General features: G+C 36.2%; 2 protein-coding genes across 4 annotated transcripts in view; one reads left to right on the plus strand and one right to left on the minus strand.

Moving 5' to 3' along the window:
* LOC135682842 (uncharacterized) overlaps nt 1-24,191 on the minus strand; it is a 36,306-nt gene that overhangs the window by 11,977 nt on the left and 138 nt on the right. The window contains exons 2-4 of one of the 2 annotated variants that reach the window (XM_065197913.2): nt 22,318-22,398; nt 22,041-22,148; nt 16,014-16,202 (exon numbers count right to left, since the gene is read on the minus strand). In XM_065197913.2, the coding sequence (XP_065053985.2) occupies nt 16,014-16,202; nt 22,041-22,148; nt 22,318-22,398 (378 nt within the window). The remainder of the gene's footprint in view (nt 1-16,013; nt 16,203-22,040; nt 22,149-22,317; nt 22,399-24,191) is intronic. The other variant, XM_065197914.2, reaches the window with a different exon arrangement.
* On the plus strand, nt 414-9,001 carry LOC135682837 (uncharacterized). 2 transcript variants are annotated; one of them, XM_089113011.1, is made up of 3 exons: nt 414-876; nt 4,200-4,331; nt 5,132-9,001. In XM_089113011.1, exons 1-3 carry the CDS (start codon nt 850-852, stop codon nt 7,232-7,234), a joined length of 2,262 nt encoding a protein of 753 aa, XP_088969137.1. In that variant the 5' UTR covers nt 414-849; the 3' UTR covers nt 7,235-9,001. The 2 variants fall into 2 exon arrangements, with proteins under 2 accessions (XP_088969137.1, XP_065053975.2); XM_065197903.2 differs by having other exon boundaries at nt 4,200-9,001.

Consider the following 24,191-nt stretch of genomic DNA (forward strand, 5'->3'; position numbering starts at 1 on the left):
CACAAAGAACGGTCATGGATTGAAAGGCTAAGATATAATTTAATGGCGTAACAGTGCTTGTGAAAGGCTGTTTAGTACCTAAGTTTCGATATTGTGTAAAAGAACGTCTTAGCTTTGGATGGAATAAAAGGAATTGATTTTGTGTGTCAAAACGTGTCGTTTATTCGCTCGGTCAATCGCTCAAACAACGAATGGTGTCAGAATTTTTACAAATATATATCAGCAGCAAGTTTTATCATTGTCAATAGAAATTTCTATTGACTATGATTTCATGCTTTTATCAAAAAGTGAACAGTTGTTGCTAAAATCTGCGGTACTTCTATTACAGATCGATCCTTTACTTTGTATCTTTTATTAATATATCTTTGGTTAACTTCTATTCAATAAATTGTAAATACACATTGTAAATAAAACTGATTTAAGTACACGAAAATGAATTTGAATTTGTGTGCGGACAGCAAGTTCATTCGAAAAAGACAAAAACCGTTTGGGCCGCTAACCAAGCACGTGACGTCTATAGCTGCAAATAGCCCAGTCAGGATGGAATTTGATTGGTTCATGGACAATAAACCATGTCTCGACCCATTTCCCAGATGTACAACAGCAAGCAAAACCATTTTAGTTCCTCTTGCTTATGGAAACGTCCATAGGATAGGAGCCGTACATTGCAATGCGTCGATGAACTGTTTCCAATGACATAGCAAAGAGTAGGGACAAGATCAGCGATGGGGACAACAACGAAAGCTATTGTAGCTTCGTTAAACTATTCAGCCGACGAAACGAGAACATACAATGTCTTTGGGCCTAGTCAGACTGGATCAAACAATGTGATGAACGTTTCTATCAGTAATGGAAGAGCCACGGATAGGGTTTCAGGTAAGCTGAAGGTCATTAAAATCTGATAAATATTAGAAGCTAAATCATAATTACATTATTAAATAAATTATTACAGGAATGTAATGTTTTGTATCGGATATAGTCCCAGTCTGCGGAGCATGGCGATAATATTGCGCAACACACCCAAGATGTAGAAATGGCGATGCTTTGTCTAAGTGCATGGCCAGAATCTCTTGTAAGCAATTCTACAACATTTCTACTATTGGCCAAGACAAGCTGTGTTACTTTTTCTCTTGATGAATGAACCAGAGATGGGCAATAGAAATGGTGATATCACAAAAATTTGTTTTTAAATTTTCAATTTTGAATGCACAAACAGAAATGACATGTTAAAGTGATGACAAGACAAGTTGAATTTGTTGCATATTTCATGTGATAAGGCTATTTGAAATTTGTTAATGTATTGTTTTAAATTTGGCTTAGTTCAAAGATTTTAAAGCTGAAGCAGGTCCCTTATTTTCAGAACTTCCACGACTGCCATAAAATAGAATGTGCAAATTCTATGATTGCGATAAAAAGGGCAACTGTTCCTCAGCCTTTTGTAACTTCTTTTAAAAACAGACGTCATTAATCTGCGCGAGCGGCGCTCGCAGGCACAAAAGCTCATTCTCAGGAATTTCTGCAGGCACATTTCTAAATTTATTTTTATTTACCTTTTTTGTATTAGAGTCATGTTTCTTTAAACATCTTTTTTGCCATCGAAATTGAATGGTCAAATAGAAATATAAAAGGTAGTAGTTGCAAGTCTTTATTACCAAAATGACAGAAGGTCCTTACTCTAAAGGTGCCATTTGATTCTCAAAATCAAGTTGGCTGTTTGTCTCTTTTCCTCTATTATATCTTGGCGGAAGAGATCATTTGCAATTATTGTATCATTTTCTTCAGAGAATTGTGTTATGACTTGTTAATCTCATTCGTGCATAGAAAATAATATGCAAATAATCAAATCTTACAAGCATCATAAACTCAAAGCTAAAAAACGGAGTATCCTTATAAGATACTTTTTATAATAAGACATTTCAACCAAAGTAATTGGGAATAGAATCTTTCTTCTAAATGAGAAAAACCCAGTGTGATGTTGAAATTCTTGCAACCGTTGCCAAGGAAGCGAAAGCAAAATCCTAAAATTCACAGACCTTAAAAGAAGATATTCTAAATAAAACTGCTCCATTTAAAGTAAAGCGTTTAAGATATCAAAAAGCCTTTGATGAAATCGTGAAGATGTCTCTATTAAATGAAATCGAATCGATAACAGCGATAGGGCTATTTGACAACCCAAAACAACCCATAGATAAAAACTGAATCATTCCCTTTCTTATGTACACAATATAACGTTTAGTAGCATTTATCATGTTATCTGTTCAGTTTTACATGTAGTTACATGTAGTTCATGATGATATTGATATGGTATCTGCTTTTGACAAAGGCAAGCTGGTGTAACAGAATTTATCATAACATAGGTTCTTGATTTATCAGTATCTGACTATAAATTGCACCCTACTTTACTTGGAGGCACATTTTTGCTCGGCTTTGCGCTGGCAGGCGCAAAATATTATTAATGAGCCCTGTTTAAAAAAGTGTCCAAACATTGCCAAAAGCAACTACCTTGCCCTCTCAACCATGACAAAAAACTATAAGAAATATTTATGGACTTTAAAGTGTAAAGATTTGGAACAAAATATGTTGTAAATTAAAGAGAATATTACTAAAAGATCTTTTGGCAGGCAAAAGCCGCAAAAAAAGTCTCTTGGAAAGCTATACAAAGTATAGCACTCCAAATCTCTGATGAAAAAGCCCCTTTCTACTAAAGCCTCACTATACAATAAAACATCTTTATTTTCGTCGTATATTTGTTGCGTCTTCAATTTTTGTTTCTTGCATTTCACTAATTAAAATAATTTAAATACTAATAAACTTCAATAAAACCTTAAATTGTTGACTTACACAGTACACTAATGACTCCAATACCTAAAGAACTTGAACAGTGTCTTGAACACTACTCTTTCTAGGCAAGTGTCAGTGTCCTACATCACTATTAGTTGAAAGGATATAATAAATGCTATCTTAAAGTATTTCTTGTAAGTGTTATTATTGTTATTAAAGTTGAGAAATCAATGAAATTTGAATTTGAATTACATAAATTTTAGGACCAGGGACATAGTACAGTGCTTTGGTAGGGGAAAGCCTATAGAAATGTGGTGAAAACAAGTTTTTTATGATATTCTTTCATGCCATTTGATCAAAATCCAAAAGTTCTGAAAGATATTTTTATGACATCATCACATTGCCACCCTTTTATAGCCCTGAAAATTTGTTGGCCTAGGGCCCCATGAGCCTTAATCCGGCCCTGCTCAGAACTACTGCAAGGCCTGCGAACCTCATTGGTGTTGCAACTTTTGCTCCTAAACAGAAGGTTGCCCAATTGAGGTGTTTCAAGCCAATTTTTTGGTGTTTACAAAGAATATTTTTTAAACTTAGTTTCTAGAGTAATTGTTTGCTATATATCTTGGGGCCCTAAGCAGAAACACAAACAGTTTGTAAAATATCTGCAGTGAAGCATCACCTATTTCCCACCTGCCCTACCACCAAAGATGCCCACCCCTTATTTACTCCCTATGAAGCTTTCGCTAATTTAACAAGGAAGCCTAGGCCCTTTCTAAACCTCCTATCAGATAGCTTAAATCTTAGGAATGTTCTTTTTACGAGAAAGGGCATTCCTGTTGTAGGTCAAAATGAGTGAACGTTCTCTGTGTACATATGTAAATAAATATTTTGTAAAAAGGTGACATAAAAAGCAAGCTCACAATTCGTAAAAATCACAGAAACTGCATTGCGGTTTGCCCAACATGCAAAAAGAAGCAAAACTAAGAAAATCAAAGAAGCTACCAAGCTGTTTATTACCTAGGCTTGGAAAGCAATAGTCTTTGATGCTATGAGATTCTAAGATAACTGTTTTGAAACACCTATTTACTTTATAAACTAATAATGCTAGAGGGATATTAAAAATTCAAGAAAAGGACTTGCACTGGTTTAAAACTTTAAATAATTTAAAATTTTCAGCCAAAACAACTTTTGGGCAAAACCAGAATTTGATTGTTTATGGTAAGAATTGTTTGAGCCCCTGCAAAAAGCTACATAACATGCAGACGTCAAATAAGACCTGTCAACAGCATTCAGCTATTCAATAGAAACCCTGTACAGTATTTTATGGTGGAAGAACACTCCTGCTTAAACTTTGCTATAGCCTCCATGTTATAAAGCACCATTTCAAAATTTGAACTTTTCTAAATATTTACTTTCAGAAACAGATGATGAAATCAAGAAGATACCTGTGGAAGGAAAATCATTTATTAAACGTGAAAACTACTTTGATGACCTTTGTTCGGCTACAGAGGATAACGGCTTTGTTGTGCTGCACGGAACTCCATGTGTGGGTAAGACTTCCTTGGCAACCAACTTTGTTAATCGCACAAAAAGCAAGTATAATAACATAATCTGGATTGACATGAGAGAAATCAATGTGGCTGGTGCTATTGGTGAAATATATGAAAGAATGTTATTAGAACTGAATGTTGATACAAGATCCTTAGATCTGAAATTCTTTAAAAGGGATTTGGAGACTCGTTTAAGAAGTTTGGAGAGTAGGAAGAAAACAACACTTTTCATTTTAGATAATATGGAAACATTTCTTTCAATCAAAGATGATGAGAATACTGATCCTCCAATCAAAGGGCTTTTTTCACTTCTTGAAAAAAATTCCCCAACTTATACCAAAGTCATTGCTATATCTAGATGTCCTGCAGACCAACATTTCTTTGGTGCAAACATAAAAAATTTTGAAATTAAACCATTTGAGGATGACCTCAGTGAAGTATATCTCAACAGATTACTTAAGAGACAAGATCAGGATTCCATTGATCAGGAAGTCGTTGATTTATTAAAAGAGAGGTGTTTCGGATCTCCATTGCTCATGGAAATCTTTTCGAAACAGATTATTGCAGCTAGCTCTTATGACAGGAAATGCATCTTGCAAAAGATCAAAGAGAACCCTTTAAAAGCTGCTAAAGAGCTGTCACCATATTATAAGAGGATGATCAGTATTTCGTTAAACTTATTGTCTGAAGAAGAGAAAAATGCTGCAAATTTGTTATGTATTTTTCCTTCAACAATACCCTTGCTCCTGGCAGAAAAGTTATTCCAAAAGAGAGAAATTGATAATCGTTTAATTTTTCAGCTGATTGCTAAAGGGATAATTATAAAAAGGAATGAAATGAATGAGCTTTCAATGCACCCGTTCTTGCAAGAACATTGTCAGGAGAAATGCAAATCGGAAAGACAGAGAAATCTGATGTGTTTCCTCAATATCTATTTGGAGACATTTTTTGAAAAAAGCAAAGAATCCTTCAAATGTGACATGTCTGGAGAAATTGTTAAAGAGTTCAACAGACTGATGTCTTCCTTTGAGCATATGGTAAACATTTTAAGAGACAGAAATAAAAAGGAATCTTGTGGTTCTTCAATTATTGATTTCATAGACCGTCAAAACTTTTCCTCATTCTTCTTATTTTTAAAGTTTCTCTTCTATCAAGTTTCAAAAAAAAAGATAGAAGATATCTTTAACTTCTTACTTGAAAATACTGGAAGTAAAGAGATGATAAAAATTTGTTTAAACGAATTAAAGTGGATTGTTCCCTGTGATTGGGAGCAACAAGACAAGTCTGAAGACTGCAAAGGAGTAGATGGATATGAATTTGTTGTATATGAGCGTATTAGACTTTCAAAGGAAGTGTATGATGATTTTGTTAAAGGTTTTAAGTACAAACAGACAGAAACCCTCAAAGGGAAGCTTGAAAAATTGTTAGAATCTGTAGAAAACTTAGAAAACCACAAACTGAAAGCATACTATCTTATTAAAGTGAAAAAGCTGTTGGCAAAAGTATACCACAGCAAAAAAGACTTTGCAAAGGCAGAAAGCTATCTTGAAGAGTGTCTGGATGTTTCAAAGAAAGCATTTGGTGTGAGTTTTTGGACTGTTGACTGCTTTGTAGAGTTGATTAAAATTTCAATGAAACAGAAGGACAACAGTAAAGTAAAACAGTATCTTGACAGTGCATTTGAGATGGGACATAAAGGTGGATTCACTGATCATCACAAATTTTGTAACGTTTTGCGAATGAAAATGCGATTTCTTTCTTTCACGAGTAATGAAGAAAAATTGCCTGAGATAAGAGAGCTAGGGGAAAAGGTAATATACTTGTCATTGAGTGGAGGAGCTCAGCTCTGTCGGAGTTTGAAGAGTATGATAATCTCTGATAAATCATATATAGAGGAAGCTATGGATATTTTCAAGAAAGTTAAAACCCCAGATGAAAACTTTGTAAAGATGGTGGGTGAAATCTCAGAGATATACACGCGGTATAGTTACGACATTGACAAGACTTTTTTACAGGACAGACTCAGAACTGGGGTTGACATTTTGCAAAGGTCTATTGCACTCCTACAAAACACTATTGAAAGGCAAGAATTTTCCCAAGAATTTGACGGTCCTTCCATTAATAATGCATTATTTCGTTGGAACATGGAACTTGCAATGAGGCGTGGAGATGTGCTGCAGCAAAGTCAGAGGAAAGTTCATGCACATGAGGCTTTAAATATTGCAAATCTTGAAAAGCTTGAAAATCATGTAGAAAACAAATTAGTGCTTGAGCAGATAGCAGAACAAGACTACAGTTTAGAGGAAGAGAAGCTGATTCTCCAGGCCACATTCCTAGATAACTTTCTCAGTTACATGCCAAAATGGGCAAAAAAAAAGAAAAGAGGGAAAGAAATAGATGAGCTCAAAAAAGCTTTAGAGAGTTGCAGTAATGAGGAACATGTCAGCTGGGTGAGAGCCAAAATATTGTCAACCATTATCTGCGTTTCTCCTCTACAAGAGGCTAGCAAGTATTTAGAAGAACTTGTTGATATACTCAAAGTCATGAAAAATTATCTAGTCAAGCCATTTAAAGTTGTGGAGAACCATATTTTACTTCAATTGAAGAATGTCCGAGCTGAAGACAAAATCAAGTACAAGATAATGTGTCTTGATTTTATTAAATTACTTGATACACAAAATTGTTACCTTGGTGAAGAAAAGGCAGAGTGTTTGCAGTTTTATTTTATGGTCCTACTGATAAAAAATTTTCCAGAGCCAAGCCAGAGTCAAATGGACTTTGCAAAGAAGGCATTAAAAGTTGGTAATCAGAGAGGTTTGTTCAAGAAAAAGTATGAAGGATTGGACACTGAACTTGAAGACAAAATTTCAAGAGGTGTCGACCCTCATTACAAATCTAAGTAGACAAAACTTTTTCAGTGTTGCAATATTGGCATAAATATGAACAAGACATTTTTATAAACTGAATTCAAAAGAAACAATGAGTCTGAGCTTTTCAAGGATTCTAAACAATTTTCACGAAAAATGATTTCCAATGATTACCTTTTCCAAAGGAGAAATTGAGTAAATAAATTTTAAAAAAGTTTCACGAATGAATGCATGATTTTGTGCGTTAGAATCTTGTAGATGTTTGAATTTTATTGAGGGGTAAAAGTTAACGGATGCAGATGAATTTTAAATACATTTAAGAGTATGTATATAGGTTTACTGAAAGGCATCCTGATCTTAAGTTCATATAAATGCAAAGGAAGAATAAGATAACTATCTAATATTAGATAATCCAAAAACCTATGTTGTTTATAAAAGATGTGGGGATAAAAAGAGAATGTTATCCCTTTATGATTTTCTGTCTGTATTTTATAAACAGGTTTCTGCAAATTATTAGCGTAACTGATTAGGTGACCTAATTTGTTTTCAACCCCATAAAAACTCAATTAAGCCAAAACGAGGATTGTATATTACTCAAAGTTCTAGAGGAGTCTTAACCAACAGTGCTTTTTAGAAGGGCATACAAAAAAGGGAGTAACAAGCAAGCAGGCTGCTTGTAAAATATGCTTTGACGTGAGAGCGCTTACACTCATTTTTGTAATGAACAGGTCGACCTTGAATACCCCTGTTTCTTAACGCTTTAGAAAATTCCTATACTCGTTTTTTCTTAGAGCCTGATTTTCATATATCACGATTCATCGGTGATGATCCCTTAATAGTTTCCTAATTATTATACTGTCATTACAAGTTTGACCCTTATGTAGAATTTTTATTTAGCCTAATTTATGTAGATAGGCGGCGTTGATAGAGGGACTGTAGAAAAAAGTAGAAATATTCGGAACCGTTTCAGTAGGTGTATCGTGTATGTGTACCAAAACAAAGTGAGCTTGTGTATCGGTACTATTCTGGGGCCCTTGTTCTTTACAATTTCTATCTTTTTTCTTAGGTGTGGGCCCCTTTTGGCTACCAAAAGCACGGGGCCTAGGACCATGGTCCCCTGGACCCCTCTTAAAACTGCCACTGGCCAATGGTGTTGATTCAACTTTAGAGATAATAGATGTAGGAGTGCCACAAGGTTCTTGCCTTGGCCCTTATTATTTTTCGTTTGTATAAATGATCTCTCAAAAGCTGTTTCTGTTGCATAACTTCCCACAGATGTTTTTGGCCCCGGCCCCCGCAGTCCCTAAAACCGCTGCTGCCATTGACCCTACATAACTTTCTTCGATTGGAAAATTAAGATTGAAACTATGACAGTTCACAATTTTGAACTTCATATTGCTCAAGTTTCCTACAAAGAATGTCATGGTAAACGGTAACAAAGGCCTTCTCCAAATCAATAGATACCAAACACGAAAAAGCTTTCCAACAACCAAACCATTGTACCAATCGTTGGTGTTTTGAGGAGACAAGTTAAGGTGGAAAAAAGTTTTATGAAACCAGACTGGTCTGAATAGAAGAGGCTATTTTCTCCAAAAAATTGGTACAAAATTATTTCAAAGTTTTTAGTTTTGTAAACTTTAGACTTCCATTGTTATTAGGATTTAAATTTAGCTCTTTGGTGATGATATATCCGTTTGTAATTAGTTTAGTTTGATAATTATTTTTCTCAAAGAAATTTTATGCTGAAGGGCAACCCTCCCTAAAGAATTCGAATGAATGGATAAATGAGTTGTGCTCATGTTGCTTGACGTGTTTTTTTCTTGTCGCTCTCTGCCGCTGATTTGAGAGATCGTAAGTTTATGATTTATCCTTTTTTTACTTACGCAGTTAAACCAAATTGCTAAAACGAGCCAGCTGCTTCGAGAAGGAAGGGCAAATAAAAATTTTTCTCACCCTGTAGTATAATTGTAACCTTTTTTCCAAAAATTGTAACGTATTAACATTTCTGTAGCAGCTGAACTTTTAAAGTATGGCACTAAAAATGCTTGAATTGAATTTTGCGAATGCTGAATTTGGAAATAGAAACGCACAAAGGTATGAGATTACTAATCTTATGACCACACCCTTGAAAAGCCTTTCTTCTCGCCAAAAAGCAATTCTGTAGCCCAACGAAAATTTTTCAAGATTCGCCCTTTTTGTGAGCTCATATTTATTGTCCAAATGCCAAAGGCAATTTTTAAGGCCTAAACCACTCACAACACCATTACCTCGATCAGTGGCATGGCTAAGAATTTTTGTGGAGAAGCAAATAAAGCTAAAGTTTTTAAAAATAGAGTGTGCCCTTTATTGGGGGGGGGGGGGAAGGGATTGCATCTAAAAGAAGAAGTTGGGCTCTTGTAGATAACGCATTTCAAAAACAACATCAGGAAGTAGACATTTGTTATTGTTAGCATTAAGAAGAGACATAACCCCTTTGAGCCCCCTAATCAGAGATGTAGTGGTGGGAGGCGCAGCCCCCCTTGTTAAAATTTTCGAAAAAAGTGGGGGGCTCAGCCCCCCTCATTGTTTGTGCTTGGATACAGCCAAGAATCATATAATGCAAAGAAAGTAAAGAAGAAGTGAAGAATTGCTACTTCACCAATGGTCAGCCATTAACAACTAAACAAGAAAAGGAAAAGAGAGACAACTGGAAGATTTAAAGGCATTGCAAGCTTTATATGCATGAAAATGTACACAAATTTTAAAGTATACAGATAGAAAATTATTGAATGATTTCTTACTGAGTACGTTTAGTTGCAGTTTTGTATAGACAGTTGGTAAAAGCACTGGATGCTCTTATCTTTAGGATAATTTTAGGCTCGGGTGTTCTTAAAGCTGTATTTATTTCAAAATTGATTTTCCCTATGTGCAAACTATGAACACTTTCCAAGTCCACTGAATAACAGTTCTGCATGACATTTTTAGTAGCACTGTTCATTAGCTGACAAAATAACCTCTGTTTGTTAACACGGGGGGAAATGTTTCAATTCAAAATCCAACCAATGGGTCATTATTTTTAAAAAGAAAGCTCTGCCTTATCGATGCCATAAATATTTTAGATGCATTTCTTAACATTGTTGGAATGCCATATATAAAAACTTTTCTCCCCGCCAACCATGGTGGCGGCTTTCACTTAACCCCTGAGAAATAAAAACATTTGCCTCCTCACTTGCAATAAAGTCCCCTCCCCCGCCGCACTCTTTCCTCATAGACTTGATGCTCTCATGTCAGCTGACGTTAACACAGTCAGTGTACCTGGCTGCTCAAAAAATGTTTAGAAAAACATCAACCCTCGCCATGTTCAAATTTAAATGACTACATGACAAGAACAACTTATAAATTTCATAGAGCCCCCCTTGTTAAAATTTTACGACTTCATCCCTGCCCCTAATGTATGCCGCTGTCCCTAAGCAGAGCAAGGGCATATCATTGTCGCATGTCGCATGAAGAATTGCTCTGTTTTGAAAGATCAAATCTGGAAAACACTTTCAAAAAGCAAATCGTTTTTCTTCCAATTTTCTATCTGAGGCTAAACATGTTTACGCTACGCTGTTCTAATATTTTGCAAATCGAGCTTTCTTAAAGAGAAAAAGAGTGTAAACTATCAATACTAAGGCTGTTTCTGTATTAAGGTTTGAGCTGGGATATTCAGGTAGACAGAAGAGAGAAAAGGACTGAACAAGAGAAAATTTGGCGAATTCGACCCCGGTTAAGCGGCAGGCACACATTTTTCCCCCATTCTTGTGGCAGGCGCGTCCCTACGCCTTTTGAAACACATAACTCTTTTCGCCTCCATGAAATATTTTTTAAAGTTACAAAATTTCAAGTAAATAAAGTCATCTTCATGCAATCGGCTGAAAGCGCGGACACATTCTTGACACCCATAGCAAAATTGATTGGCAACGTTGATTAGTTAAAATGTTCACCTTCAAAGTCTTACTACAGTGATGACAAGCCACTTTTTCTAACTATAAAACTTCGAATGAAACAATAAACTCATCAAGTTTTCGATATCTCTGCATGAATGCAAAAGGTTGTGAACCAGTATTAATCACAACGAAGCAGTGTTGATAATCGTTAATCATTGAGAGTGATCGAGAACCATCATGGGTCATAATAAATCCGCGAAGGCCATCGTGAATCAGCTAAAATGATCGTGAATCTCTGTTAATCATTGTAAATCGGCATACCGTAAAAGCTCTATTAAGCCCCCTCTCTAATAAGCCTCTATCAAGCCCCATTACCATGCCAAAATTTAGAATAAGCCTCCCCTCTCTCTTGAGACCCCCTTTAGCCCCTGATGTCAAAAGATCTTGTGCATTAAATAGGGCCCATAATGATTTCTTTGTGCGCCTTAGAAGTCAAGATGATACTGATGTTGAAGCTTTTGAAGAAATCCCAGAGCATTGTAGCCTTTTTTATATGCTTTATTTTGAATAATTAAAAATCCCTCTCTCAAATAAGCCCCCCACCCCAGTATAACAGAGTCTGGGATTTTTCGAAGACCAGACACTGCTTTCACCAACTAATGGGATAAATGATCCAGTGGAAAAAGCTGTCAAAAAATCTATCATTAAAAAGATCAAAGAAGGCTACAAACTGAATAAATTTGAATGCAAACCAGTGACTATTAATGAGGTACTTTTACGAATTCAAAAACTGAATTCAAAAAAGGAATCTCCCCTAAATAGCATTCCAGCTAAGATCCTCAAACAGCATGCAGACATTTTTGCTGTCGTCATCAAGAAGATCTTCCATTCTAATTTATCTGAGTGCTATTTTCCAAAGGAACTGAAAGCTGGTGAGGTCTCGTCCCTGTTCAAAAGTCTTGATGCCTTTATTAAGAAAAATTATAGACCTATAACGGTTTTATCGTCTGTTTCCAAAATTTACGAGAGAGTAATGGAGGGTCAGATAAAACCTCATTCCCTTAACTCCTTCTCTCCCCTTCTGTGTGGATTTCGAGAAGGATATGGAGCCCAACATGCCATTTACGACTCATAGAAACCTGCAAAAAGACTTTAGATAAAAGGGGTGTCGCTGGAGCACTGCTGATGAATCTCTCAATGGCTTTTGATTGCTTGAATCATGAGCTTTTGATTGCTAAATTTAGTGCTTATGGTTTCAGTACGAGTGCATTGCAGTTGATCCATAGCTATCTCAACGAGAGGAAGTAGGGGGTAAAGATGAATGGGTCCTTCAGCACATGGAGAGAAACAACGATTGGTGTACCACAGGGCTCGGTCTTGGGACCTCTTCTGTTTAACAAATACCTCAATGATCTCTTAACGTTTTTGAATGATGCTAAAATATGCAACTATGCAGGTGATACAAATATCTATGCTTGTGACAACAGTATTGATGGTATCATTGAATTGAAACATTAGAGAGTGATGCCCTTAAAATTGCAGAATTGCAAAAGTTATGATACTTCTTTAAATATCAGAAGTGTCAGGATAAAAGAGAGCACGGAAGAAAAGCTGCTTGGAGTGATTCTGGACAAATCATTATGCTTTAAAAAGCAATTAAGATCCATTTGCACAAAAGCTGGGCAAAAGCTACATGCTCTCAAGAGAATCTCTCACTTTCTTGACACTGAACAACTAAAGAGAATAATGAAGGCATTTATCTTGTCCCATTTCAACTACTGTCCTCTTGTTTCGATGTTCTGCGATAAAACACTTGATAGTAAAGTTAATCGTATTCACGAACGGGAATTGCGGAGCGGATAACTTACAAAGATATGAAACCAGATTTTGACACAATGTTACTCAGAGACAATGCGGTCCCAGTCCACATCAGGAATTTACAACTGTTGATGATTGAAATTTATAAAACAAAATGGGAGCTCAATCCCACTTACATGAAGGATATCTTTATTGAAATCACAGTACTTGTGTATTGAGAAGCTGCCACAATCTACTACTGCCACAAGCGCGCACTACGTGCTATGGCTTAGTGACAATATCGTTTCTTAGGATTAGATTGTGGCAGGCATTTCCCAATGACATGAAACAATCAGATACCTTCTCCAGCTTTGAAAAGAGAATAAAATCTTGGAAAGGAGAGGAATGCAACTGTAGACTGTGTAGACCTTTCGTGGCTCAGGTTGGGTTCTTGAAAGGATAAATGCGCTGTATTGTAAATGCCAAAAAAGCTGTAAAAACATTGTAAAATCTGTATATATGTATCTATCCTTAATTATATCTTATGTTAGATATATATATATTTTTAATTTTTTTATTTTCAAACAATTTTACTTTGTAGTAGGCTTGAAATAGCTTTTATTCTGTTGCTATTTTTATATGCCTACTTCAAATAAATAGATAATAATCATTATTACCAGTAGAAATGATGCAAGAATTTTAGAATTTGCCTACAGATTTTTACGCTTGCGCCGCAAGCGTAGCATACATAGACGCTATGCCACTGGGCCTATTTCAATCCACAACTGGGTATATATTTTCCATCTTGTTCTTTCGGACCCTTAATCTGACGTTTTATGCTCGAGGAGTGTTAGACGAAAAAGCTTTTAGTAATAATGTTATGAAATGTTTGCTTTTTTCAAAGTCATTTTCAGGCCTCATATTTTGATAAATTCATAAAGAGAGGTATGGATGGGAATGAAAAAAATCGATAACTCTAGTTAACAAAAAAACAGCAACGGGGCATGTTATAGATCAATGGTAAAATCGAGACAAACAAAAAACCGTTGCTGACTGAAATGCTTGCTAATCAAATATTTCATAACTGTAGCACAGAAACCTGTATGTAAAATGAAGCCTCCAAATTACACCATAAAAGCTTTTGAAAAAATTTAACTTGGACAGTCTTTTTGACTTCTGTATTGCTGTATTGCAAGCGAAGAAGCTGATATAATGGATTGTTAATCTTGATGAAAGCAAATAAAATTACACATGCCTTGAATACATTTTGTCGATATTGTAGCTGTTTTAACAGCGCATCCTCAATTGATAAGTCTAAAAGGCATCATCAAGGTTTATCGAGGTTTATGGGACAAGTCTCATTTTTGTAAGGATACCAATACCTCTTGAGATTCTCAAGATCATGCTGTTTCAAACGAAGGTTTTGATTCAGCAGGAATCCACGATACTTCTCTCATTTGATTTATGATTTATTTGTCATCCACTGCTAGGCTGATTTTGTGACAGACATTTTCTGGGTGGAGGGATGGCCATGAAACTGGATTTTTTGACGTTGAGAATAAATCTGTTTGAAACAAACCAATTTGAACCTTAAGCTAATTCACTTTTGACAGGAGTTTTCGCATAGGCCTTTTGCATTTCATCATTCATGTAAGATTTGGACCAATTAAGAGCAATTCCCCTTTTTGCTGTAATGTTCTAATTTGACAGTTAGTAAGTTATACTTGACAGTATCAAAGACTTTTGCTAAATAAAAAAACATGCAACATGATAAATTCGTTTTTCAAATTACGTTCATAGATTGATTGTTTAAGTCAAAAATAGCTTAAGATGTGTCCTCTTCCTACGCAATTCAATTCACCGGAATTTGCTTCATAAGCATCAGTGGTTTTATCTTCGTCTAGAGCTATAAATAGGGTTTTAGCTTCCAGGGGTGTAATTGGTGTTATGAAAAAGTGTCACTGTTAGCATTTAAATAATTCTTGAAATTTATATTTGTAGGCCTAAGTCAACTAGCATGTTTTTGTGGTATGTTAGAAAAGACTTTTTAAACTGGCTCGCTACTGCTATAGGACTTAAATGAGATTGTTATAAAGCTTAATGTCATTAGTAGCAAAGAAAGTTTCCTGCTGAGTATGTTATTCATCTTTCCAAATTTTATTTTAATCATTTTTGCATGTTTTCATATATGTTTGATGATGACCGATTTCTTACGATGACAGACGAAAAAACGACATAATTAGTATACAAGGAAATATGACCAATTCTTTTGAGTAAATTGATATGTATATATTATCCCGTTAAAAATATTGCAATTTATTCTAACCTAACTTTGTAGACACCAACATTGCTGCACCTAAGAGTATGGTTTTACAAAAAAGGGGGTTTAAGAAAATGGTATGGTTCTGATAAACTTATAGGAGTTTCACCCTTAGACCCATCAATCTTCCCTTTTCATGTCAACTAGCGCCACCTCTGCTTATTTCCCATTAAATTATGTTAAAAACCAGTTTTTGAACAAGAATCTGATGTGATGGGATTCATTTTTAAGAAGACTTCGAACGACTGTTGCTAGAGAAACACATCAAAAACGCTTCTATTTATGCAATTCTTGGTGACTTTCATATGCTAAATTGTACTTTTTTGTCATTTTGAAAAACCTATTTAAATCTTTTTACATGCATGTGAATGGAACATGAAAATTCTCTGCTTAGATTTTACATTGAGATCCTTCTATCACGGTTCAAGGCATTGAAATACTTTATAAGTTGGCTGGGAAAAAGGGCAAGTACGTTTTCTAACCAATCAGGCAAATAGTTTAGTCTTTCAAGAGTTACTTCTACCCAAACAACATAGAGTTCAAACAATGCCCTCTTTCTGGTGCACTAGAAATCGGCAAAGTAGTTGTGCTGAACCGCAGGATGACGAGGAATCAAACATAAAATCAATAAAGAAACCAAATATAACCATAAACAAGCCCAGCAGAATGACCCAGCATCAGAAGGTCTATACAACAACAAAAAGCCCAATATATATTGAATGGACACGAAATGAGCCAATGAAGATGGAGACACGGGTGTCTGCTGTATCACTATTAAAAAAGTTCTTACCTTTCTTATGCATGTCTTCCAAAGCTTTCCAACTTTCCTTGCGGAATTCTCTGTTCTTTGGATCTAAACCCCTTAGTTTTGACTTTCCTGGCCAGTGTATAAGATAAAGGTCGATGTAACTGCTACCCACATCAGTAAGCGACTTGAGAAAGGATTCTTCTGCTTCCTTGTACCCATGATTTTTGGGGGCTATAAAGAAGTTTTTTAAGAAAGATCAAAGAAAGAGGTAGGATGAAAAGAACTCTGAAAAGTCCAAATAGCCATAACAGACCAAAGATGCATACCGATGACAGATAAAAAACACAAAAGCTAGAAGTTCCTTGTGTTCAAAATACACCAGATATTATAAGAGCTACTGGTAAATCTAAGTGCCAAAACCTTGTGTAGGGATACACTATACAGGAGACATGTTTCGTAAAATCTTCCTGTTGTACATATTGATAATAACACAAATGGTTATTCCTACAAAGGCGAATGTTTGAAGAAGTTGGCAGACAGGTCAGACCCTGGCAATTACCGGTCAATTTCTCTAACTTGTAGTTGTATAGCTTGCCGAATTTTGCAGCACACTATTTGCTCAAAGGTAACGGACAGAAACTACAACAAATTATCAGGTGCACATTTTAGTTTTAGAGGATACAAACCTTGCAAATCCCACCTAATTTTTGCATAAACGATAGACTCGGGGGGCCAAACTGATGTTATTTGCTGGACTTTCAAAAGCATTTGACAAGATATCTCTTCACAAAAAAAATTGCAAACGAGGCCAGATAAATCAGGTTCATGAAGAAGCAAGATCTGGAGAGGTTGTTGTATCATCTCGAGTACAAAGTTTTGTGTTTGAACCATTACACTTTGCTATATTCATAAATGACCTACCACCAGGGATGCCGGAAGTATGACGGGGCAAAGGAGGCAGACTTTTACAGAAGGTATGCAGAAGTAGGCGAGGGAAGTGAGCCAAGTAAAAACGAAGGGGGGTTCGGGCTGCTCCCCCGTGTTACCAAACACTATAGTTTGGCTCAAAACTAAATCAAGTTATATTTTGTTGTACTTAACATTGGAAACTATCGGAAATTTTATAGCACCCTTCTCTGCTTCGACTCTTTTTTATTTGAAAGTATTTTCATGTAGAATGTCTAGTCGTAGACAAATCTTTGAAAATTTTCAAATTCATTTGAAAGTGAAAAAGAGAAGATAACAGAATTTTTTTATTCTCCAGAGTACATTTTTGCTATTCGCTTTTATGTTTTATGCGCCAAGGACGGAGTTTTGTCAAGATTGGGCCTTAAATTTTATGCTATAGGCGAACATCACCTTCAGAAATGATGAGAATGTTTAAAAACATGACTGATCTTGGTTTGCTAGTGCGAAGTTCAATTCTTCCTACCTTTTCTTGGCTAAACTTCTGCATGAATTTGCACCAATCATAAGATGTAGCAGAGACAAAATAAAACATTTTGGCCAATGCTCTTTGCAAGGGAATGTTTATCTTACCAATAAAGAGATTCAATCAGTATTTTTTTAATACGTAAGCAGGGGCGGTACTAAAAACGTTTTTAGGGGGGTGTCAAGTGTCAGGTTGCCGGGTAGGAGATTTTTCAATTAGATAAAATGAAGGCATACTTTGCTGTCGAAAAATGCCGTGATCATTCCCCCGTTTGCTTACTATTGAATTTTATGATTCTTGAACAATTTTCCTACTGTTAGTGTAAATGAATATTAAAAATTTGTCACATCTTATGTAAATCGGCTCGTTTTTTTAAACCCTCAGTTTATCCCCAACCCTAAAGTACCATTCTGAATATTATCTTGTGATTTTGAGGTAATAGCAGTCCAAAGCAATATCACAATAAAAAAATTAAGCATTGGCTTAAAGTGCCACTGAATTGAAAAAAAAGAAATTTTTTTTATTGTTGATTCTGGTAGACTAATCATCGCTGATTTCGAAAAAAAGTTTGGTTTTTTAATTTGGAGCTCACAAATAGGGGTTTCTGGGGTTCTTTTGCGAGTAGGTCGTGCGAAAAGAGGCTGGGGCGAGTGACGCATTCAGATTTATATAGTCAATTCAGCCATAGTGAGGTCTGTAAGAAGATAAAAAGTTACAAATTGCGTAAAACATGATACAATCATGAAACCTGATAGAGATAGGCAGTTTGATACGCTGAAAAAGATGGGGTGTGAATAGACGCTGACAAATATCCCCTTGTGCTATTTATAGAGTAGGGTACTAGGTTCCAAACCTCTAAGCAGTAATTGACATAATTTAGCCATTAGATCGCGATACCAGCTTGGAACGTGGTAGTAATAGGCAGTATGATACGCTGAAAAAGATAGGATATGAATTGACCCTGAAAAATCCCCCTTGTGCTATTTATAGAGTGGGGTACTAGGTTCCAAACCTCTAAGCAGTAATTGACATAATTTAGCCATTAGATCGCGATACCTGCATGGAACGTGGTAGTAATAGGCAGTTTGATACGCTGAAAAAGATAGGATATGAATTGACCCTGAAAAATCCCCCTTGTGCTATTTATAGAGTGGGGTACTAGGTTCCAAACCTCTAAGCAGTAATTGACATAATTTAGCCATTAGATCGCGATACCTGCATGGAACGTGGTAGTAATAGGCAGTTTGATATGCTGAAAAAGATAGGATATGAATTGACCCTGAAAAATCCCCCTTGTGCTATTTATAGAGTGGGGTACTAGGTTCCAAACCTCTAAGCAGTAATTGACATAATTTAGCCATTAGATCGCGATACCTGCATGGAACGTGGTAGTAATAGGCAGTTTGATACGCTGAAAAAGATAGGATATGAATTGACCCTGAAAAATCCCCCTTGTGCTATTTATAGAGTAGGGTACTAGGTTCCAAACCTCTAAGCAGTAATTGACATAATTTAGCCATTAGATCGCGATACCAGCATGGAACGTGGTAGTAATAGGCAGTTTGATACGCTGAAAAAGATAGGATATGAATTGACCCTGAAAAATCCCCCTTGTGCTATTTATAGAGTGGGGTACTAGGTTCCAAACCTCTAAGCAGTAATTGACATAATTTAGCCATTAGATCGCGATACCAGCATGGAATTTGGTAGTAAAAGACAGTTTGATACGCCGAAAAAGATAGGATATGAATTGACCCTGAAAAATCCCCCTTATGCTATTTATAGACTGGGATACCAGGTCCTAGACCTCTAAGCAGTAATTGACATAATTTAGCCATTAGATCGCGATACCAGCTTGGAACTTGGTAGTAAAAGGCAGTTTGATACGCCAAAAAAGATAGGAAGCGAATAGACGCTGAAAAATACCACTTATGCTATTTATAGACTGGGGTACCAGGTCCCAGACCTCTAAGGAGTGATTGTCATAATTTAACTTTTAGATCGCGACATCAGTATGGAACTTTGTAGAGATGAGCAGTTTGATACGCTGAAAAGGATAGGATGCGAATAGACGCCGAAAAATTTCCCTTGTGCTATTTATAGACTGGGATACTAGATTCCAAACCTCTTAGCAGTAATTGTCACAATTTAACCATTAGATTGTGATACCAGCATGAAACTTGATAGAGATAGGCAGTTTGATACGCCAAAAAGATGGGGTATGAATAGAAGCTTAAAAATATTCCACCGTGCTACTTATGGACTTTTAATGAACTTCTTTACTTTTTGAGGTCCCCTGACCACGATGTTCTGGGGCAACTTATCCCATCTTGACGGCCCTGGCAATAACTGATGCTTTGACAGTGGCAACGCAAGTTGGATAGTGGGAAAAGCGCCGAGAAATGTACAATTTGTGTGGTCCTATAATAGATCAACTTTTTCCCTTGATCAGTTTGCTCACTTTTATTCATAATTTGTAAAGCTGTTTGTAAGAGCATTCTTATTCGACACGCTCAATAATTCACAAAAGGTAAATGATCGGCATGAAGTCTTGGTAAAAACTGCACGCAAAAAGTTTGCTTATTTTGTATGGGCTCGAAATTTTTGCAAGAAAATACCTTGCACATGTCTTGTAGTTAGATAGCTAGTGATATTTAAAGCACAAGTATCGCACTATTTCCATCCACTTCACGTTTATTTTGGTTTTTTATCGCACTCGAAATACAGTCTTCAGTACTGAAGCCCGCATCACTTCCGCGACTTATAAACGTTAATGCGTCACACATTCCTGAAATTCCTCACAGGCCGCGCACAAATTTTCGCACAAAAAGTCTTGAAAATCGCAACTTTGAAGCGTTGCAGCTTCAAAACACTTCACAATTCCGAAAAGGGAACTTCAGCATCGGATTCAGGAGCACCGACTTGACTTAGAACATCAATAAAAATTTTTTTGATTTTTTCAGTTCAGTGGCACTTTAAATACTCTAAATGATCTCAGCGATGAAATAGTAATTAGACACAGGCGCGCAAGGCCAGTCGTAAAAAGGATATTGGGATAGGCTTTCCTTTTGAAATCTTTCTTTGATAAAACAAAACTTTCTTTATTCAATCATTAAACATGATAGAATAGGAACCATTTTACCTAGAATAGATTACGTTTTTGCTAGCTTCCAGATTATTGCAACACAGGCAATAAAGAAGCACACGATAGTTACTACTGGGGGAATTTTAGGCTTTGATGCTTCCAGTTCGCTGGAAAATGCACTTATTGGATCAATTTTTTCTACCTTACAATCAGAGTCAGGAAAACATCACGGTCGCACGGCAACTGACCCGAGGAAGGTCCACGAAAAACAATAGAAGCTCCTATGACACACCCAAACCACGCCCACTTTCTATTGTTTTGTGAGGAAGGTTTGCCTGCTGGGATGTTTTTGTCTGGAGGAAGGTTAACAACTTTTCTGGACTGCTTACAATACAACCTTACTATTATCCAAAGGCGGAACGTAATTTGACGGTTTTGTCGATTCTCTTGGAATCATTCTCGTCATTCGCGCACCCAACCCTGGAACATTGTAATGTGGGGCTTGGTTTCCACTGGTTTCAGTTTGCAAATTAACAGTTGAAATATTAACGTGCGAAGGAGCGAAGAGTACCAAATCGAAATTAAAATGAAAACAATCAAATATACCATCGACTAAGTTTGCCGAGTAAGCACCAAAATGCCGAATCTGCCGAGTAAAGGACCGATTTGTAGCTCTTGGAGCTGTCACCCCAAGAGCTACAAATCTTGTTTATTGCGACACGAGCAATAATCTGCAGCTTGCAAAGACTTAACCTACCTAAGTGCAAATGGTTCCTATTATGTTTCATGACCAAACGACGTCTTTTTTATTCCACAGAAAAGTTTAGAGCGTTGAGAATATAGAAAAATCACTGGAAAAAATCTATAAGAACTTTCTTAATATGTATTTTGTCTTTTTAGGGACATTTTGTTATAAAAAAGCGAGTCCCCTACAAAAAATACTGATGCCGCCCTAAGTAGCAGCTCTTTTCTTTGTTAAAGTCTGTGCGTCTTTTTGCAACTGCGATTCACTGTTTTATCTCCGATTGCCAAGCCCCCCCCCTGTTGGAAGGTCAAGCCCCTCTGCCACCACTGACAGGGGCATAGAAATTTGTTGAAAAGTAGTGGCAACCGTGAATAAACGGTCGCATTGCATGGTTGAAATGAAGCGTAAATCGATTATTTTTCCTACGAGAGTGGTGGGAGAGGAAATGTCAATTCAACTGACAGAAGCCAAACAGCAATTTTGTCAGAAAAATTGCACTTGGGTAAAAAATTTTATCAAACTCTTTTTAGGTGTCAATTTTAATTTTGGACTTTTTCAGCCACAAAAGTGATTTTAATTCTACCTTGAAGTTCACAGACAGAATCTTGATTTTTCCAAAAATCACTAACGTTGGGGGCTCTTGCCCCACTAGACTCTAACAATTTCCATCCTTGAGCACTTTACCATGCTGGAAAAGTTAGTGGGATATGCCTAAGGCTCCTGTTCTCTATGCATTTGACTGTGTCATCATTTCACCTATTAGCAGGAGTTTTAACAGTGCAAAAATGTAAGTGTAAAAGTTCATACACAGTTTGCTTGTTAGAAACACATCCTCTCTCTTCAACCCCTTCTTGTGTAGTAGATGTTTAAAATGTTTTCCAAGCAATTGCTCGTTCTGATAAACTGACGCAGTATCTGAAAGTAGAAAATATAGCAAACACAAATAAATGACTTTAAAGTCACGTTCAGAAATTGAGGTTTCATATAGACTTTAAAGAATATGACCCTAATCCTATATAATTCTGAGAGCCATTGAGAATTCCAAAAAGATAGGATCTGTTAAATAGTTTCAAGCAAACATTACCAATATGCCTGTAGCCAGTGTCAAAAGCAACTTCTAAAACATCCAACAATTCCTCTTCCTCTTTAATTTTGAAGGTTCCAACTAAAATATAAATTCAAATGTTTATATTTATGTTTAAATTTGGTCATTAACTAAACTTGTAATTTTGTGTTAAACAATTTTTTCATTTCTATTGGGTCATTTGTTTTGGGTAAATTTAAGCATGATACATTTGCCTTCCAAATTATGAAGCATTCAAAACATGAACAAAAGCAGTAATTCTGTGACAATAATTTGCAACAGAAAAATTCAGAGTACATTGTTAAACAATTTTTTAAAAGGAAAAAGACCTTGGAGGCTTAACAGTGACATTGCATGGAACCAAACAATTTTCCCACTTTTCACTGCTGTATAACAGGTTTGAGAAATATGACTTCAGTCCATGGCAACTCCAAGGACCAAGATACCGGGGGCCTTGGCCCCCTCAAAAAGCTTAAGTAACATAAGTAAAATACCTTTATTTTGTAAAATATGGCTGTTGTTACACTAATTTATCAAGGCTGGCCCCCCAAACAAAAAGTTTTATCTCAGTCTTTGGTCAACTGCTCTAGGTTTAGCTTGTTTCTCCTGGTCTCCTATTCCTTTTTAAATTGTCCCCATGTCTCTCCTTTTTTAGCGTGGGTATCAATTACTTTCTTCATGACAAAATTTTTGTTAGTAAAAGAAAATTTAGCGTGGGTATCAAAAACTTTCTTCATTGCCAATTTACAAAAAGAATAAATATATCAAAGAAGGAGTTTCTTGTTATAATTTTTGTCAGTAACTGTATGCCTAGCGCAATGTTTTACATCGGTTGCTTATATAATCCAATGATTTTGAGCAAATCATGGTGCCTTTATAACAACTGCTGATGTTACAAAGCAGGCACAAATGCCTTCAACAAGGTAAAATGCAGGGTAGAAGGAGGTCAAACATAAAAGGACACTCAGAAAAAGCATTTTTGAATACTCGGCTCACACAAAAAATAAGATAAAAAGTTAAAAGTATTTGTCTGTAACTGAATTTATTTTATTAATGTTATAATACAACTTAAGGTTAAAAATGTACTTTTTTCTAAATGTCTGCATCTTTTTATCTATAATGTCTGTCCGTTATTTAGTCTTGATTATTCTCTACATTGAAAAGGATCTTTCAGCAGAAGCAGGTCTCCTGTTTTGAAAAACGGTACTCAATCCTGCAAGCAAGCACTTTTCAGACAAATAGTGATACTTTCTCTACAGAAAAGGGTACTTTTAAAATTTCTGGAAAAAGTGGGAGGGCAGTGGCGTTTCTACAAAGGGCAATGGGGGCCACGCCCCCCCCCTATAAATTTTCTTTGTCCCTTGCAGGGGCGGACACTTGGTCAAATATTGGGGGGGCAAGCCTATTGTTTTAATAAGATGACGTCACATTTCCCATTGTTTTAGAACAAAAGACCATTGTTCTCTAAAGTATTGGGGGGCGATCGCCCCCCCTCGCCCCCCCCCCCAAGTGTCCGCCACTGGTCCCTTGTTTCTTTGCCCCGGCTAGCTCCCACCAAGATTTTTAAGGCTAGATTCGCCACTGTGGGAAGGCCTAGCTAGCCTGTACCATGTCTCCTACGCCTTAGCTTATTTTACATATTGCTGTATCAAGCACTTACAAGGTAACTCTTTCCTATAAAACATTAAGCAACCCTCAATAAGGGGACTGAGATCGTATCATATATTTATATAAATATAGATTGAGATCATCATAAACTTAACCCTACGAGTCGTGACGGATTTAGGTTTCGTATCTAACAAAGTCAACTTGCACCTTCAACTGGGAACTAGGTAGCTCTTGCTAAAACTAGATCCACTGTGAATGCTTTACGG

The sequence above is a fragment of the Rhopilema esculentum genome, chromosome 16 (assembly GCF_057945365.1).
Source record: "Rhopilema esculentum isolate cy_ngs chromosome 16, ASM5794536v1, whole genome shotgun sequence".
NCBI classification, from domain to species: Eukaryota; Metazoa; Cnidaria; class Scyphozoa; order Rhizostomeae; family Rhizostomatidae; genus Rhopilema; species Rhopilema esculentum.

Coding starts and splice junctions, on each gene's coding strand:
- LOC135682837 (XM_065197903.2), top strand. CDS start 726: ATGGGGACAACAACGAAAGCTATTGTAGCTTCGTTAAACTATTCAGCC. Junction 877..4,199: donor AGCCACGGATAGGGTTTCAG/GTAAGCTGAAGG, acceptor ATTTACTTTCAG/AAACAGATGATGAAATCAAG.